Source organism: Sinohyriopsis cumingii, unplaced genomic scaffold, assembly GCF_028554795.1.
Source record: "Sinohyriopsis cumingii isolate HCF-2022 unplaced genomic scaffold, ASM2855479v2 utg002411l, whole genome shotgun sequence".
Taxonomy (NCBI): domain Eukaryota; kingdom Metazoa; phylum Mollusca; class Bivalvia; order Unionida; family Unionidae; genus Sinohyriopsis; species Sinohyriopsis cumingii.
In genome coordinates this window covers 467477-483014 of record NW_028316201.1, presented here as the reverse complement: position 1 = coordinate 483014, position 15538 = coordinate 467477, and the positions used below count along the sequence as shown (strand labels likewise).

The 15538-nt window shown below is 34.0% G+C and overlaps 1 protein-coding gene across 1 annotated transcript; it reads right to left on the bottom strand.

The window, feature by feature from the left end:
- Nucleotides 1-11082: 11082 nt before the first annotated feature.
- LOC149770766 (uncharacterized) lies at nt 11083-15538 on the bottom strand. The gene is made up of 2 exons (XM_089949146.1): nt 14755-15538; nt 11083-14229 (listed from the first exon to the last, which is right to left on the bottom strand). The coding sequence occupies exons 1-2, from the start codon at nt 15434-15436 to the stop codon at nt 14090-14092; spliced, it is 822 nt and encodes a 273-aa protein (XP_089805272.1). The 5' UTR covers nt 15437-15538; the 3' UTR covers nt 11083-14089.

Sequence of the window (15538 nt, the reverse complement as noted above, 5' to 3'; positions counted from 1 at the left end):
TAGTAGTGTAATAAAGAATCCATATATCAGAATGACATCAAGTATTTTTTCATCAATTTCATCATTAGTTAATGACACTGCTTCAAAATGTAGTGTACTAGATAATAGACATTTATAGTTATCCAATTTGTAACACAAATACCAAATGATGGCTTGGAACCAAGTGCCAAAAGGTCTGCAGAAAATACCACCATGATCAAAATATACATAGGAAGAACCGAACACAAACAGGACAAATTTCATCCATCTTGCTTTGAGTTTACAAAGATCAGTCAGTCTCTTACGTTTAATATCATTTAATTTTTGCACATAGAGAGCATGTACTTCATTTGGTCATACATCCGCATGAAATAAAAGTTTGTATCTGTATTCTTTTGTTGTCATAGTGGTTCTGCCAACTAGAGATCTACACACACTTAATTGTATTGTATGGGGACTCCTGATGTTCCCTATGGGCATTAATCTGTTGATTGTTTCTGAATTTAATATGATCCTCCTCCTCTGTGTACGAATATTATTATGCGCTGTGAACTCCTTTCATTGCCTGCTGTCTGAAACGCATATGCATAACTAGCTTGAACAAGTTACTGTTCTTTATGGTTGTGCAATTTCAAACATCTCACAGATATGGATCCATGTGTATTCTCTCTTGGATATCTCTGTTCCAAAAAGAAAAGTGTTGAGCCAGAGGTCTCGTTAGGATTTTAAAACTAAGAGTGAATGGCTCCCACTTTGGTAAAAATATGAGTCCCACCAGCAAAAGCTGCAGTCCCCTCCCAGAAAACAATGCAAATTATAAGAACTATTGGTTGTCACAGAGTTTAATTTTACATTCTTTATAACACTGACATAGCTCTTGTTTGTCCATCAGAGTGAGTCTGAATTTTTTCCATCCAAGGAAGGTCTTATTCAAAGCACTAAGCTAGGCATCACACACGTTCGTACACTTGGCTACTGTCCCTTCCAAACTACCAGTTCTAGCAACTTTAGCACTCTCCTGAATCTCATTAAATCTTCGTCAGTTTGCCGTTGAACCCCAAAATACTCATTCAAGTCTAAGTCTCGACATGTCATGAATCCGAGGTCACGTGCACTGCTTATTCCGTTACATTCGGAAATGAACACAATAAGGAAAGCTAAAGCTGTTTATTTGATGTACTGTTATAAATGACCTCATGTTCATCTCTGGGATATTCTGCCTCTGAATTCAAGCACTGTAAATATCAGTCCATTATCCCACCCAGCTACCAGTGAAAGCCTTTGATCTTGCCGCTCAGCTATTGCAGCATGTTCATTTAAAGTACTCTTATAATGGTGACGACTGGGGGGGGGGGCTTTCAGCCACTAAATTCTGTCAATAAATTTAGCAATAAATTATCTTACAGAAGAGCAATTGTTTGTAAAATATTTAGGTTCATCGTCGATAGGAACTGTATCCAAAAAGAAACCTTTGTCATCCTTGACAATGTACCTACTCTTGTCTAACCATGATACGTTTCGAACTGGGAAAGGAACAATATCTCCACGCAATACACAACATTGTATCCGACTCATATCATGGTTTCAAAAACACTGTATAGTCCCCTTGTGTTAGGTCGTGGATTCCATCATGAAAGCTTATTTTACAGGACTTATTTTTAGCTAACATCATGTCAGTTATAATCGAAGATATGTTCCTTTCTTATTGCATATAAACAAATGCGTCATCGATCCTCTGTCTTGCCCGGCTATTGCTTTAGCTCTCAAACAGAATTAAGTGGCGTAAGAAAAAAAATATCTGAACCTGAAGGAATTTATTAACTAGATCAATTTCAATAACTCGTCATGCCAAACCCCAAGATTTCTACTGCGTACTAACATCTTCCTGCTCCATATCACACAACTGCTCAATGGCAATGACCCATTGTCAAGGAAATGTTTCCTTGAAATTAGACAAATACAGTCCAATTCCGAGAAACATACATGTCCAAGTCTAACAATGGTACGTCTAGAATTTAAAATGATGCCGTCACAAAAACAAATTCTGACTTCCGATTCTTGCTACGGTCCCAATAAGTGTAAGAAGTATTAAAATAGGTTTTAACTAACCTTCGAGTGCACCCTCTTTACAGTATTATTTCCCAATCGAATCTTTCTTATTATGCACCATGTGATTGTCCTTACATATATATGCTGTCATTTGAATAAACAATATGAGATTCGACAAGAGTTCACTAATACATCTGGGCCCTTTTCCAAAACATAACATAATGATCCAAACATGATATCAATACATACAAATAATTCGAAGTAATAATTAGGTATAAAATACCCCTGTAAATATTTAGATCCACCATAAACCTAGTCTTAATACGATTTGCCCTTTCTTTATATCACTGCACAATGAATTCGATTCCTTCCTTTAGTTCTTTCAATGATTTATAATTGGATGTTTTAATTATATAATGTACATTCCTTCTTTGATGGCGTATAGTGGTTTGATTACAGCAATATTAGAAAATGGGTCAAGGAACACATACCCTAAAATCAAGCCGAATATCGGATCCAACAGTAACCAACATTACCAGAGACCATACTGTGTATAACCGCTGATAAGTCGAGTACAACCGCACGCACCTAAATATGCCGTCACATGATGAGCAAGCAGATCATGGTCTTTAGTGTTTATTCTCTTGATTATTCTCTTGATTATTTTGAACAACTGCATAGGCCTAGATCTGCTAGGCATTATTTGATGGTAAATCTGGGTCTCTGCAGTTTGCAGTTGGACTTGACCTTAAGCTAGTATTTTTGGTACGTGCCCACGTTTTAAAATGATTCTTCTAGAATGTAAAATGATGTAAAAACAAGAAAACAATGTCTGACCTCCAGTAATTTTCATAGTAAGAACCATTGAAACAAATTTTAATATAAGTATCTCTCCACTTTTTACATTTGAAATATATATATTTACATAATATTTTAAAAACCTTTTGAAAAGTATTCCCTAACTTTTTTGGTTTAAAAAATTGACTTCATAGGCTAACAAGTGCAACGGTCCGATTGAATGAGCCGAGTTCTGAGTTGGTATAATACATGTGGAAAATAATTTTGCTTTGCAGACTGACATACATTTTTTGTATATGTAATTCATTGGAACTATTTTATCTGGTTGATTTTAGATACACGTTCGGTTATTTTGCGAGAAACTCAGTTGTCGTGTTAACTAAAATGTTGCGACAAGATATTTATTTTAAATCAGGTCTAGTCAATATACATTCCTAAAGGTCGATAATACACTCTCACGTCTATTTATTTCTAATGCATTAATGAGACGGGTAGAGAGGGTGTTTTTATATGTATATATTCATGTTTATACATTATATAGAACATAAATTTCTGTCTAAACAAGTAAAAAGTATTGGCAGTTAATAAAGATTTCCTGTTATCAGACACCGAAAGATTTGGCCCAAAAGATTATCTTTCGTGACAAGGATGCTCCTGTTAGAAGCTAGCTCTGCAAAGGAACGTGCTTTCAGGAATTGATTCTTTGATACGTGTAGTAGATAAGACTGAATAATAACAAATAATCAGTTAAATCAATTTAGTATATAATACTGTACAAGTACGAATCACCAGAAAATATTGTTTCTTCCAAGCTCATATTGCAAAGCATGACAAGACAATCTCCCGATCTGCGGATGCTCGTGGATTTATTACTAATAATGGAATAGATATCTCAGACAATCGGGGTATGTAAGGGATGTTGCTTGAGAGCGAGATTGATAGAGTAACAAAATATTGTATCGTTACATTCTTTGAAAATGTATAGCTCCATTCTATTTTCAAAGTGTTATACAAGTAACGAACATACGCTTAAGAGGCATTCAATCCCCATAGTCAGATAACACATTAGGCAAAGTAAAATAACGTTTCCTTTAGATATAGAAGCCCTCCTATATAATGACTGCATCAATACACTTTATATAGGAAAACAATAACTTTCAGAACCAATGTTATGCTCAAGACGAGGTAAGAGTAGAAGCCCTCATACTGGTTTCGATCCCTCTTCCTCAACGTTCTTTTAAATAAAAGAGACCTCTTATATAAAACAATATACAGGCATCAGACCACTAAAATACGAGACAAACAACACTCCTTAGAGCATTTACATATAATCGACTTTGATGATAAAGACGTTAATATCAATATTTAATATTCTATGTATCTTAAAAGCATGGAAGGTTGTGAAATCTAGTGCTTACTTCTCTACCGAGTGTATCTGTTCACAGCTCTATTCCTTGCCTGATACTGCAGATGTTTTCGATTCTAAAAGAATGTCATTTTCATACAATAGTTGAAACACTGTGTCTTGCTTCAATGAGGATAAACCATTCATGGAGGGGGAAGGCATAGAGTATTAAAACCTTTCAAAGTACGAAGCAATTATAGAACTTGGTTGCAACAATAACATAAGGATATGAAAAAAGTAGACACAAATTATTTGTATAATTCCAGTTGAATGTTTCAGTAAATTACATGCTACAACTGCTAAATTAACACAGAACAATATAAGGCTGTTGCCATTGCTCACTGAAGATTTGTCATAGGTAATTCTAATTGGATACCTGTTTTTAGGTACCAAATGTAAATTATTCCCGTGAATACTAAAATAGTTTTATGTATATTGATTTAATCAACGCATGCTTTGCGCCAAGTTTATTTCGTCCATTATGCGTTAAATTACGAATTTGTCCATAACTTCACATAAATTTATTTCAATTTAGTGACATTCAGTCTGTAACAAATATACACCAGGTGAAGTGCTCTCTCACATTTTAAGCCTATGTTATTATTTCCTAAGATGCTTAATTTAAACATTTCGCAATGACCAAAGGTTGATACATAAATCAAACTTTCTAACTAAAAACGAACATTATTAGCACAATGATGACATTCTTGAGTAAAATTAATAAAAGAAATCTAGATTTATTATAAAAAAATGTACTGCAACCAGAAAGTTTGTTATCTAACAATAATTTTAATTTTTTGCTCTGTAAAAAGCTGTTAATGTTCATTAAGTGTGCATAACCTACCAATTTTATGTTGCTATGCATCAAGTGTTTTGTTGAAAGATCTGTTTTACAAATGTGCGTCTGGATATACTGACGGTCAGATCATGTACCCGGGAATGGATAGAAATACAGACAAGCCTAAATGAAAATGTCCGTGCTGCAAGAAGGTTCTAGTGTAATTAGCAATTTACTGAGTAAATTATTGTAGAATATATTATTACAGAACGAAACTCAAAGCAACGCATTTACCATGTTATATGAGTGACATCATGTTAGGTAATTGAACAGAAAGACAATGCAACTTTGATGAAGCAGAATGCACGAAGTGTAGTAGTTAGCTTAGTAAACAATTTCTTTCGTAGAGTTATTTTGATGCCACATAAATGAAACTATCCATGCTTTAATTTACATATTTTCTTATCAAAGTATTCAAATGTACTGACGATTAGCTACGTGCACATTTACGCGTGTATTTTGTTTTTGTTTTTGCTTTTTGTTTGTTTTTGGTGTTGTTCCTTGCTTCAAAATCTGCATTTGAGCCGCCGTAACTCAGACTTGCAATTCATGGTGTCCATGTTTGAACTCTACCCAGACTGAGGTGGTTATCGAGGAGTAAGGTGCTTTACCCCAATTACCTTATCACAGAAACAACATTTGCTGACAAGATTCCAACTTAAGCGTTAAGAAATTTAAACATTTTTAATTTATTAATAGCTTGTAAATTAAATTATATATAGCAGTTGGTATTAGCTAAATGAAGGCAACTAATGTACGATTTCCACTTCACATGTTAGGATAGAAATAAAAAATATGCTTATTTTCCCTTTGCATAAAAACTTAAGACACAACATGAGAACCAGGATGTGGGTCAAAAATTCATTTCTAGAACATTCTAAGTTGCAAATAAGATCAGGTCTATTACTAAAACATTACAAACAACAGGTAGACCAAGAGTTCCCAATGGTAAAATCTCCTGAATTCAAAACCGGAAAGAGCAGCCCTACCTGAGGAAGTATTTCGCCGACCAAGTTACACATATGAAACACATATGAAACACTGAATGATGGCCTTGGCCTTGGCTATACAATGGCTAAAATGATCTTACCACAGATATTTATTAAAGCCATGAAGTGTTAAAAGAAAATACCAAATAACTGTATTATGAATCCATTATCGCGTCTCTTTTCGCTACTCCAACACAACAAATGAAAACAGACTTACAGTGCATATCAGTATCATTTAACCTCTGTTATGTTTTTCTAAAGATGAAGATAAACCGAAGCATCCAGAAGAAACCAGTCTATATGATTCTGGACAGAGAGCTTTAAAGCGAGCGTTTTACCTCCTATACTATCGACATGTTTACCACCTACCTTAACAGGTGCGTGCTACCTACTATATACTTAAGTGTTTAATACCTACTAATTTTGGCTACCAGCTAGTAATGACACCACTGTTCACTAATATTTACCTTCATTGCCCACTAACAGAATTATAAATTAGGCCTAAGCAGCTGCAAACAAAATCTATGTTGTAATTTCATTTCATAATTTAAATTGATAGGAATAATCATCGTTAATTTTGTATGGATCTGAGGCAGGATCAATGGAAAATGTATGTATGTATATATGTATGTATGTATGTATGTATGTATGTATGTATGTATGTATGTATGTATGTATGTATGTATGTATGTATGTATGTATGTATGTATATATGTATGTATGTATGTATGTATGTATGTATGTATGTATGTATGTATATATGCATGCAAGTGTGCATGTATGTATGTATGTATGTATGGATGGATGGATGGATGGATGTATGTATGTATGTATGCACTTATGTATGAATGTATGTATGTATGTATATATGTATGTATGTATGTATGTATGTATGTATGTATGTATGTATGTATGTATGTATGTATGTATGTATATGTATGTATGCATGCATGCATGTGTGCATGTATGGATGGATGGATGGATGGATGGATGTATGAGTGTGTGTGTGTGTGTGTTTGTGTGTGTGAGTGGGTGTGTATGTATGTATGTATGTATGTATGTATGTACGTATGTATGTATCGTATATATATATATATATATATATATATATATATATATATATATATATATATATATATATATATATATATATATATATATATGACTGGGTGGGATGAATAGACAGTGCATCTACTTAAGTTAATTTGGTGATTGTTTCATCGATTGTGATTGTATCAAAAGTAACTAAATAAAGTAATTATATAGTTGTCTTCTTTTTACAAGTGTGTGAAACTGTATTGATCTGAATGCATTCTGTCGCAAAGTTTGTACACAAATAAACTGCCCGTAAAACAATATTCTATTCTGTGAAGACAAGTCTTTACTAAACAAACATCAGGTAGGTACCCGCTTGCATTTTATTTTTATTTGTATTTACCAGTCACATATCATATCCAGTTTATATATATATATATATATAGGCATTCATCGTCCAACAATAGGTAAGTTTAATTCATTTCTGCCTCTTGTCTTCTTTCTTGCTTCTTTGCTGCTCTTATCTGTCTCTCTCTCTCTCTCTCTCTATTTGCATCTTCTATTAACATTGATGGCTATAGTTCTAGCTGATCTTCCATCATGTATTCTTCGTATCTTTCAAAGTCTTCGATACTCGTTGCTTTGATCGTATGTCCATTGGGCTGATTGTAGTTATGGTTGAATTTGTGATGTTTCTTGTAGTGTGTTTCCCTTCTTTGTGGTCAGCTATGTTTGTTTCTTTGATTCTTCTCTTTGTTTTCTTGGCTAATGTCTTTTAGTTTCTGTATTCCTGTTACTTTCTTTTGTTGTTGTTGTTGTTGATGATGTTGGTCTTATTGTTGTTGTTCTCCTTGTTGGTGTTTTGTGTTTTGATTTCTTTTATTTGTTTTATTGTTGTTTTTGTCTCTCATTCTCTTGTTTCTCCTTTTGTTGTTACTGTTGTTGTAGATGGTGTTTTTGTTGTTTTTTGTTGCTCCTTTTCTTGCTGCTGTTTTTGTAGTTGTTCGTTTCGTCGCTTCTCTTTTTCTTGCTCCTGTAGTTGTAATTGTTGTTTTTGTTTCTTGTTTCTCATTCTCTTGCTGTTGTTGTTGCTGTTGTTGTTGTTGTTGTTGTGTCTGTTTTTGTCCGTTCTGTTTCTTTTGCTGTTTTGAAGTTTCCGCCCCCTCTTGTTCCTTATTCGGTTGTTTTGTTTGTTCTTCTTGTTGTTTCATTTGTACTGGTATCTTTTGATGTTGTTGTTGTTCCTGTTGTATTGCAGTTGGAGCGTTTTCCTTGCTCTCTTAATGGATCTCAGTTTGATTTGTTGCTGATTCTAATCTTCACCAAGTAAACTTCCGTAAAACAATAATAATACAATGTCCCTAAACGCAATGCATTCACCATGTCACGTTTGACCATTGAGAGGTGAAACCATTACATACAGGAGGCAACTCGTTTTAAAGCAAACAATGCATCTCAGATATGGCAGGAAGTATGGAGAGAATAGACTTTCATAGCGTATTGTCAATCTTAACCACTATTGTGTCCGAAGCATTGTTTTGACGACACATACATGAAACTATCTCAACTTTACTCTAGATGTATGTTATAAACATTTTGTTATAGTAACATTTAACCAAAGTACACAAAGTTTAAATTGTATATGTTGTAATGATGACAAAGTTTGATTTCGTTTTACTCGAAATCTGCGTTGGAGCCGCGTAGGGTCATTGTTCTGGTTGCATGTCTTATAATCAATCAGAATGGTCATGTTTGAACCCTGCCATGACTGAGGTAGCGTGTCTCGGAGCAAGGTACTTTGTTACAATTACTTATGTGCTTTAATGTGCTGACATGCCAGATAATGTATTTTAGTTATTCAATACTTACGTCGATGAACAATGCACAAGCTTTCCCAAGAACAGAGAATGAGACGGCTTCAAACTGAATTTAGATGTGCATTAATTCCGAATATTCAAATTACTACACAATTCTACTGTAACTCTTGGTTTAGTCTGTAGCGGGATGATAATGAGGTTTGATTAGTGAATGGTGTAAGCCTTTAAGTTATCTTTAAATATGAATAAAACAAAGGTCGAAATTTTGAAAAATAAAAGTAGAGTTAAATTTGTATCTTTGTTTGATAGAACGTCAATATAAGTGTAGAGTATGCATGTCTACATTTGGTAATGTCGTTGATTCCAAGAAATTTATTGTAGAAAATGGCCATTAAAAATTATTTTAATCTTTTTGCAAACAACGACTTTTAGGTTATCTATGAATTCTATTAATTTACCTGAAAAGTATCTTCATTAAACAATTATTCCAATGATATTATATTGTTGAGAAATTTGGGATTAAAGAAAGAACACAGGATAATTTTGTGATATTTTATTGTTCAGAGAAGCAACGCTAAATGCTGTATAGGACACTAGTCAGAAAACATTTGAAAATTCCTGTTAACATTCGTCTGATGACATGCAAGTTTAGGCCTATTTTAAGATAAACGTAAAACAAATGCAATATTTATCATCCAAAGGCATGTACACATACATAAACAAATGATCGATTGTTTAAATAACATATATTTGACAATTTCGTGCAGAAAAACATTTGGACTTTTCAAAGATATATATATATATATATATATATATATATATATATATATATATATATATATATATATATATATATATATATATATATATATGTGTGTGTGTGTGTGTGTGTGTGTGTGTGTGTGTGTGTAAAAACAAACACACCTTTAACCAACAAACAAACAATTGTTAAGCAGTGAATGTCGGAAAATCAGGCTGTGGCAAGCAACATTGTCATGCTGGTATGTACAGCTGGATCGATGGGAACATGGTCGGCACGGTTACCAGCCGTTCAGAATGCTGCCTTATGGTTGCCAGTACCAAACACGGTTGCACTGGCGGATGAATCACTAACTTCAAAATATGTTTGCGTAAAATAACGTTGGGCGAGGCGAACAGATCTGTCGCTAAGATCCCCGTAATTGTAAACGTAAATAGCTGTAACATATTAGTACTAACAAATATATCACTGAAATCTCCATTATTGTAAAATGATGAAGCCGAGAGTTTGGCTAGACGGACTGATTTTTCAGTAAGATACCCTGATTAAGACAGCTGGAGAGGCTGGACAGTCTGGACGGCCAGCTCAACTAGTTGGAAGATCCTGGTGGGTTCCTGAGAGAAGAGGATGGATCCGTTGGATCTGTCAAAACCTCATGATCCCGAAATTACTAGCCCGTCGGCCATAGTCGGAAATCGGGGTGGGGGATTTACGCCACCTATGCTGCCTAAAAATGGGGAACTGTCCCTATACTCTAATTATTTATTTCAGACTATATGGTGCACACATTGCATGCCACTAAGTACATTTTGTACACGCAATTTACGACGCATACGTCTTTTTTTCTCATGGCCTTGAACTAATTACATTTATCACATTTCGTTGATAGGTTTAACTAAAGCGAGAAGATAAAATAAAACCAACACAAATGCATAAATTATAATGATGCAGCGTGTTAAACATTCGCTTAAACAGCATCCGTTAATAAGTGAGCGGGCAATAGGCTATTAGTAATAGTAATTATATAGTTGTCTTCTTTTTACAAGTGTGTGAAACTGTATTGATCTGAATGCATTCTGTCGCAAAGTTTGTACACATATAAAACTGCCCGTAAAAAATTATTCTATTCTGTGAAGACAAGTCTTTACTAAATAAACATCAGGTAGGTACCCGCTTGCATTTTAGTTTTTTTTGTATTTACCAGTCACATATCATATCCAGTTTATATATATATATATATATATATATATATATATATATATATATATATATATATATATATATATATATATATATATATATATATATATATATATATATATATATATATATATATATATATATATATATATATATATAGGCATTCATCGTCCAACAATAGGTAAGTTTAATTCATTTCTGCCTCTTGTCTTCTTTCTTGCTTCTTTGCTGCACTTATCTTTCTCTCTCTCTCTCTCTCTCTCTATTTGCATCTTCTATTAACATTGATGACTATAGTTCTAGCTGATGTTCCATCATGTATTCTTCGTATCTTTCAAAGTCTTCGATACTCGTTGCTTTGATCGTATGTCCATTGGGCTGATTGTAGTTGTGGTTGAATTTGTGATGTTTCTTGTAGTGTGTTTCCCTTCTTTGTGGTCAGCTATGTTTGTTTCTTTGATTCTTCTCTTTGTTTTCTTGGCTAATGTCTTTTAGTTTCTGTATTCCTGTTACTTTCTTTTGTTGTTGTTGTTGTTGATGATGTTGATCTTATTGTTGTTGTTCTCCTTGTTGGTGTTTTGTGTTTTGATTTCTTTTATTTGTTTTATTGTTGTTTTTGTCTCTCATTCTCTTGTTTCTCCTTTTGTTGTTGCTGTTGTTGTAGATGGTGTTTTTGTTGTTTTTTGTTGCTCCTTTTCTTGCTGCTGTTTTTGTAGTTGTTCGTTTCGTCGCTTCTCTTTTTCTTGCTCCTGTAGTTGTAATTGTTGTTTTTGTTTCTTGTTTCTCATTCTCTTGCTGTTGTTGTTGCTGTTGTTGTTGTTGTTGTTGTTGTGTCTGTTTTTGTCCGTTCTGTTTCTTTTGCTGTTTTGAAGTTTCCGCCCCCTCTTGTTCCTTATTTGGTTGTTTTGTTTGTTCTTCTTGTTGTTTCATTTGTACTGGTATCTTTTGATGTTGTTGTTGTTCCTGTTGTATTGCAGTTGGAGCGTTTTCCTTGCTCTCTTAATGGATCTCAGTTTGATTTGTTGCTGATTCTAATCTTCACCAAGTAAACTTCCGTAAAACAATAATAATACAATGTCCCTAAACGCAATGCATTCACCATGTCACGTTTGACCATTGAGAGGTGAAACCATTACATACAGGAGGCAACTCGTTTTAAAGCAAACAATGCATCTCAGATATGGCAGGAAGTATGGAGAGAATAGACTTTCATAGAGTATTGTCAGTCTTAACCACTATTGTGTCCGAAGCATTGTTTTGACGACACATACATGAAACTATATCAACTTTACTCTAGATATATGTTATAAACACAAATGCATAAATTATAATGATGCAGCGTGTTAAACATTCGCTTAAACAGCATCCGTTAATAAGTGAGCGGGCAATAGGCTATGTGCGTGAAACAGTGGATATTAATATGCAACAACGAAAGCCTGTTGTACCACGTAGTCTAACATTTAACAAGCCAGAGAAAGAGAATTATTTGACGAAATATTCGCAAAATTCAAACATAAATATGGACGATCGTTTGAGGAATGAATATTGATCCAACAAAATCGAAAATCCTATATCGCTGGTTTGCACTGAGTACAAATTTGGCTTGGATTGACGGGAGGTGTCTCGTACAATGTCGTTGTAAGGATGCCAAGCTTTAAACCTGTCGACAACTAGTTCAGGCAAGAGGATGTAGCGGGCAACGAGTTATTGCCCTTTATCTATATGATATGGACATAAAAGATTAATTGCGTCTTTTACTAGGACTGGATCTGGTCGTAGAAAGCTCATATCGATAATTTAATGTGATCAGGGAATGTATCCGAAGGATAAATACAATATCTCGCTCAAAATAAAATTTCTTCTGCAAAGAAAGATTTGTCTGTGCTCATGGCAATCTTTTTAATTTGCAAAAATAATCGAAGAAGTTGATCGCGAAGAAACGTATTTAATATGTTTTCCAAATTAAATGTATTTGTCACCAACACATTGTAAAATGCACCAGAAATAAACATATCTTGTAAATACGGGTTAAAGGGTTAATAAATCTTTTTTCACATGACTTTAATAATAGATCCAATAGTATTATTAGGAATCAAGTTCGATTAATAGGTCGTCGTTTTAATTTCCTGCATTTTTCCCATCCAAACGAGAAACATGGAGCGATATAGCAATTATGGAAACACAAGGGAAGTCTTCAGTTGGCAGGTTATACAAAGATATGGGGGTACATATTTACATTCTGCTGTAACTACTTTCAAACTAGATTTCAAACTGAAGACATACATACATAAATACATACATACATACATACATACATACATACATACATACATACATACGTACGTACATACATACATACACAAAATGCAACATTTGAAAAAGAGACAAGAAGTTCCATCTCAGATACGAGTGACAGTTTTCTAAAGGAGGAAGAAAAATATCTACATCATAATGAAAACATAAAACTCCTGCATGTTTCACGCTGAGTTAATAATTATTGGATGAATCTAATTATGCGAAAAGATAAATGCTCTCCTCTCAGCTAAATTATAGATTTAAATACAATGTCTTCCCTGTAATGTTCACCGTGCAAGATTAATCTGAGATCAAAAGGTGAGTTCTAAACATAATCAACTGAACCTCCAAGTAGGGGGTAGTAGATGGGGGCCGTGCGCCATTTCGCGAATCATGTTCTTTTATTTTGTATTTTACTTAAATAAATGCACGTCTTTTTTATTTAAAAAAACTTATTATTTCTTTATATGACTTTTAACAGATGTAAAAATTAAACTTGGCGCGATGCGTTTTTCCAATGATGGGGGCAATGTTTCCTACAGTTCAAGCTAGCTACGGCCCAAGCCCATGAGCATTTAATATTTTGACAAAGAAATTAAATTCTTTATATTTCTAAACTAACAGCAGAACAAAATTTTATTTCCGTGCGCACAACAACTTTGTCCTAATAAATGTCGTAGGGGGTTGTTTTGCACTTCTTTTCCCTCTTTGATTCGTTCTTTCTTTCTTTCTTTCTAGTACATAAAAATAAGAAACCGAATGCTATTCTCGATCAAATATGATCCTTTGCCCTCTTCCTTCCATTTCCCTTTTTTGTTTCTCTTAAAGATTATACGATCAATGTCTACAGGGAATCGTAACAATCTCTCTTCATAAAAGACCTGGTTGATTTCCTCTTCGACCAACGGATACTTGCGATAGCCATCATATCACTAAGTGACTGACTCCTTCGATGTCTTCTATCCATGGCAGAGGGATGGTCAAAATAACTTCGAGGATAATCATAGTTCCGAAACTGGGCAACTCTTCCACTTTTTGATTTGGCTGAAGCAAAACTAAACAAACTGTGAAGAAAATGTAAGAATTAAAATACAATAATTCAAATGTCTAAAGTTTCTATATAGAAACTATCGTTTACTTTAGTAAAATTTCGTTAAAAAATATCTAGGATTTAGTAAGAATAATTAGAGTCATCAAAAAGTCATCAAATCTGCTTGTTCGATATATATATATATATATATATATATATATATATATATATATATATATATATATATATATATATATATATATATATATATATATATATATATATATATATATATATATATATATATATATATATATATATATGTGTGTGTGTGTGTGTGTATATATATAGTGTTTAACAGTATATAGGCATAATACTGACAAGAAGGTTACAAACTTATTCGCAACTAGCGTGTTTACATCATTTGTAAACATCATTGCCTATTAATTTAGAGCTGAAATATTTTCTTCTTACTTGTATGGAGAAAAATGGTATACTCATTAGTTCTTAAAGTAATAGGGAGTCAATGAATACAGATGCCGTGAATATAATGTTCTACCTCGAAGCTCCGAAAACTCTGATCCTGGAACAAAGTTGCTGAAGTTCACGTTCTCAACCTTCCTCCAGTTTGGACCTCCACCATATGTTAACCAACCTGGCGAATTCATAGTGTCCGTTGCCCGAATACCTTCTAACTCGAAATAACTTGAAGGACCTAATTGGTTGATAACATCATGGCTTCCTGGCTCTGAGCTGGATACTGTGCAATTACTTTCTCTGGACCTCATTTTGTTGATCTCCCAGTATAATGTTAATGGATGTACTCTGGATCCTGATTTTATATTTAATCGTGGATACCACGATATGGAATCAGCCCTTGTACCTCGATCTTTGGTCTTCCTGGTTAGAACGGGGTCCGGTGCTGGTGGCCGTAAAGTCATAAAACTATGCTGAACCACATAATCGTATTCAAAACAAGGTTCCGCGATGCTTTCTGTCGAATTCGGACTTGAACGCAGATTTGATTCATATGACAGACAGTGATCATGGTTTTCATGTATATAGTCATATACACGAGCAATAGAATCTATCTGAAAGTTGCGTGTTATTCTCGGGGAGGAGTCTGCGTTGTCAAATCTTCGATGGTAAATATTTTCCTCCTTTAGCCTGACTTTGACCTGGCCTTTATTGCACGACGTATCGATCAGATTATCTGCATTGTTGTTTTTCACAGAAACCATTCTGGTTTCTTCAGGAGGAATCGCTTCCTGTACGTTCTGGTACAAATTACGAGAAATGTTAGCGGTAGGTTTTTCTCTAGTCCTGTATGTGATATGATTATT

Bases quoted from the DNA above. Each gene is read 5' to 3' on its own strand.
- LOC149770766 (XM_089949146.1), bottom strand. From the start codon at position 15,436: ATGGTTTCTGTGAAAAACAACAATGCAGATAATCTGATCGATACGTCG. The intron at 14,230-14,754 runs GTAGAACATTAT...TTTTCTTCACAG, and splicing joins AGAGTTTTCGGAGCTTCGAG to TTTGTTTAGTTTTGCTTCAG.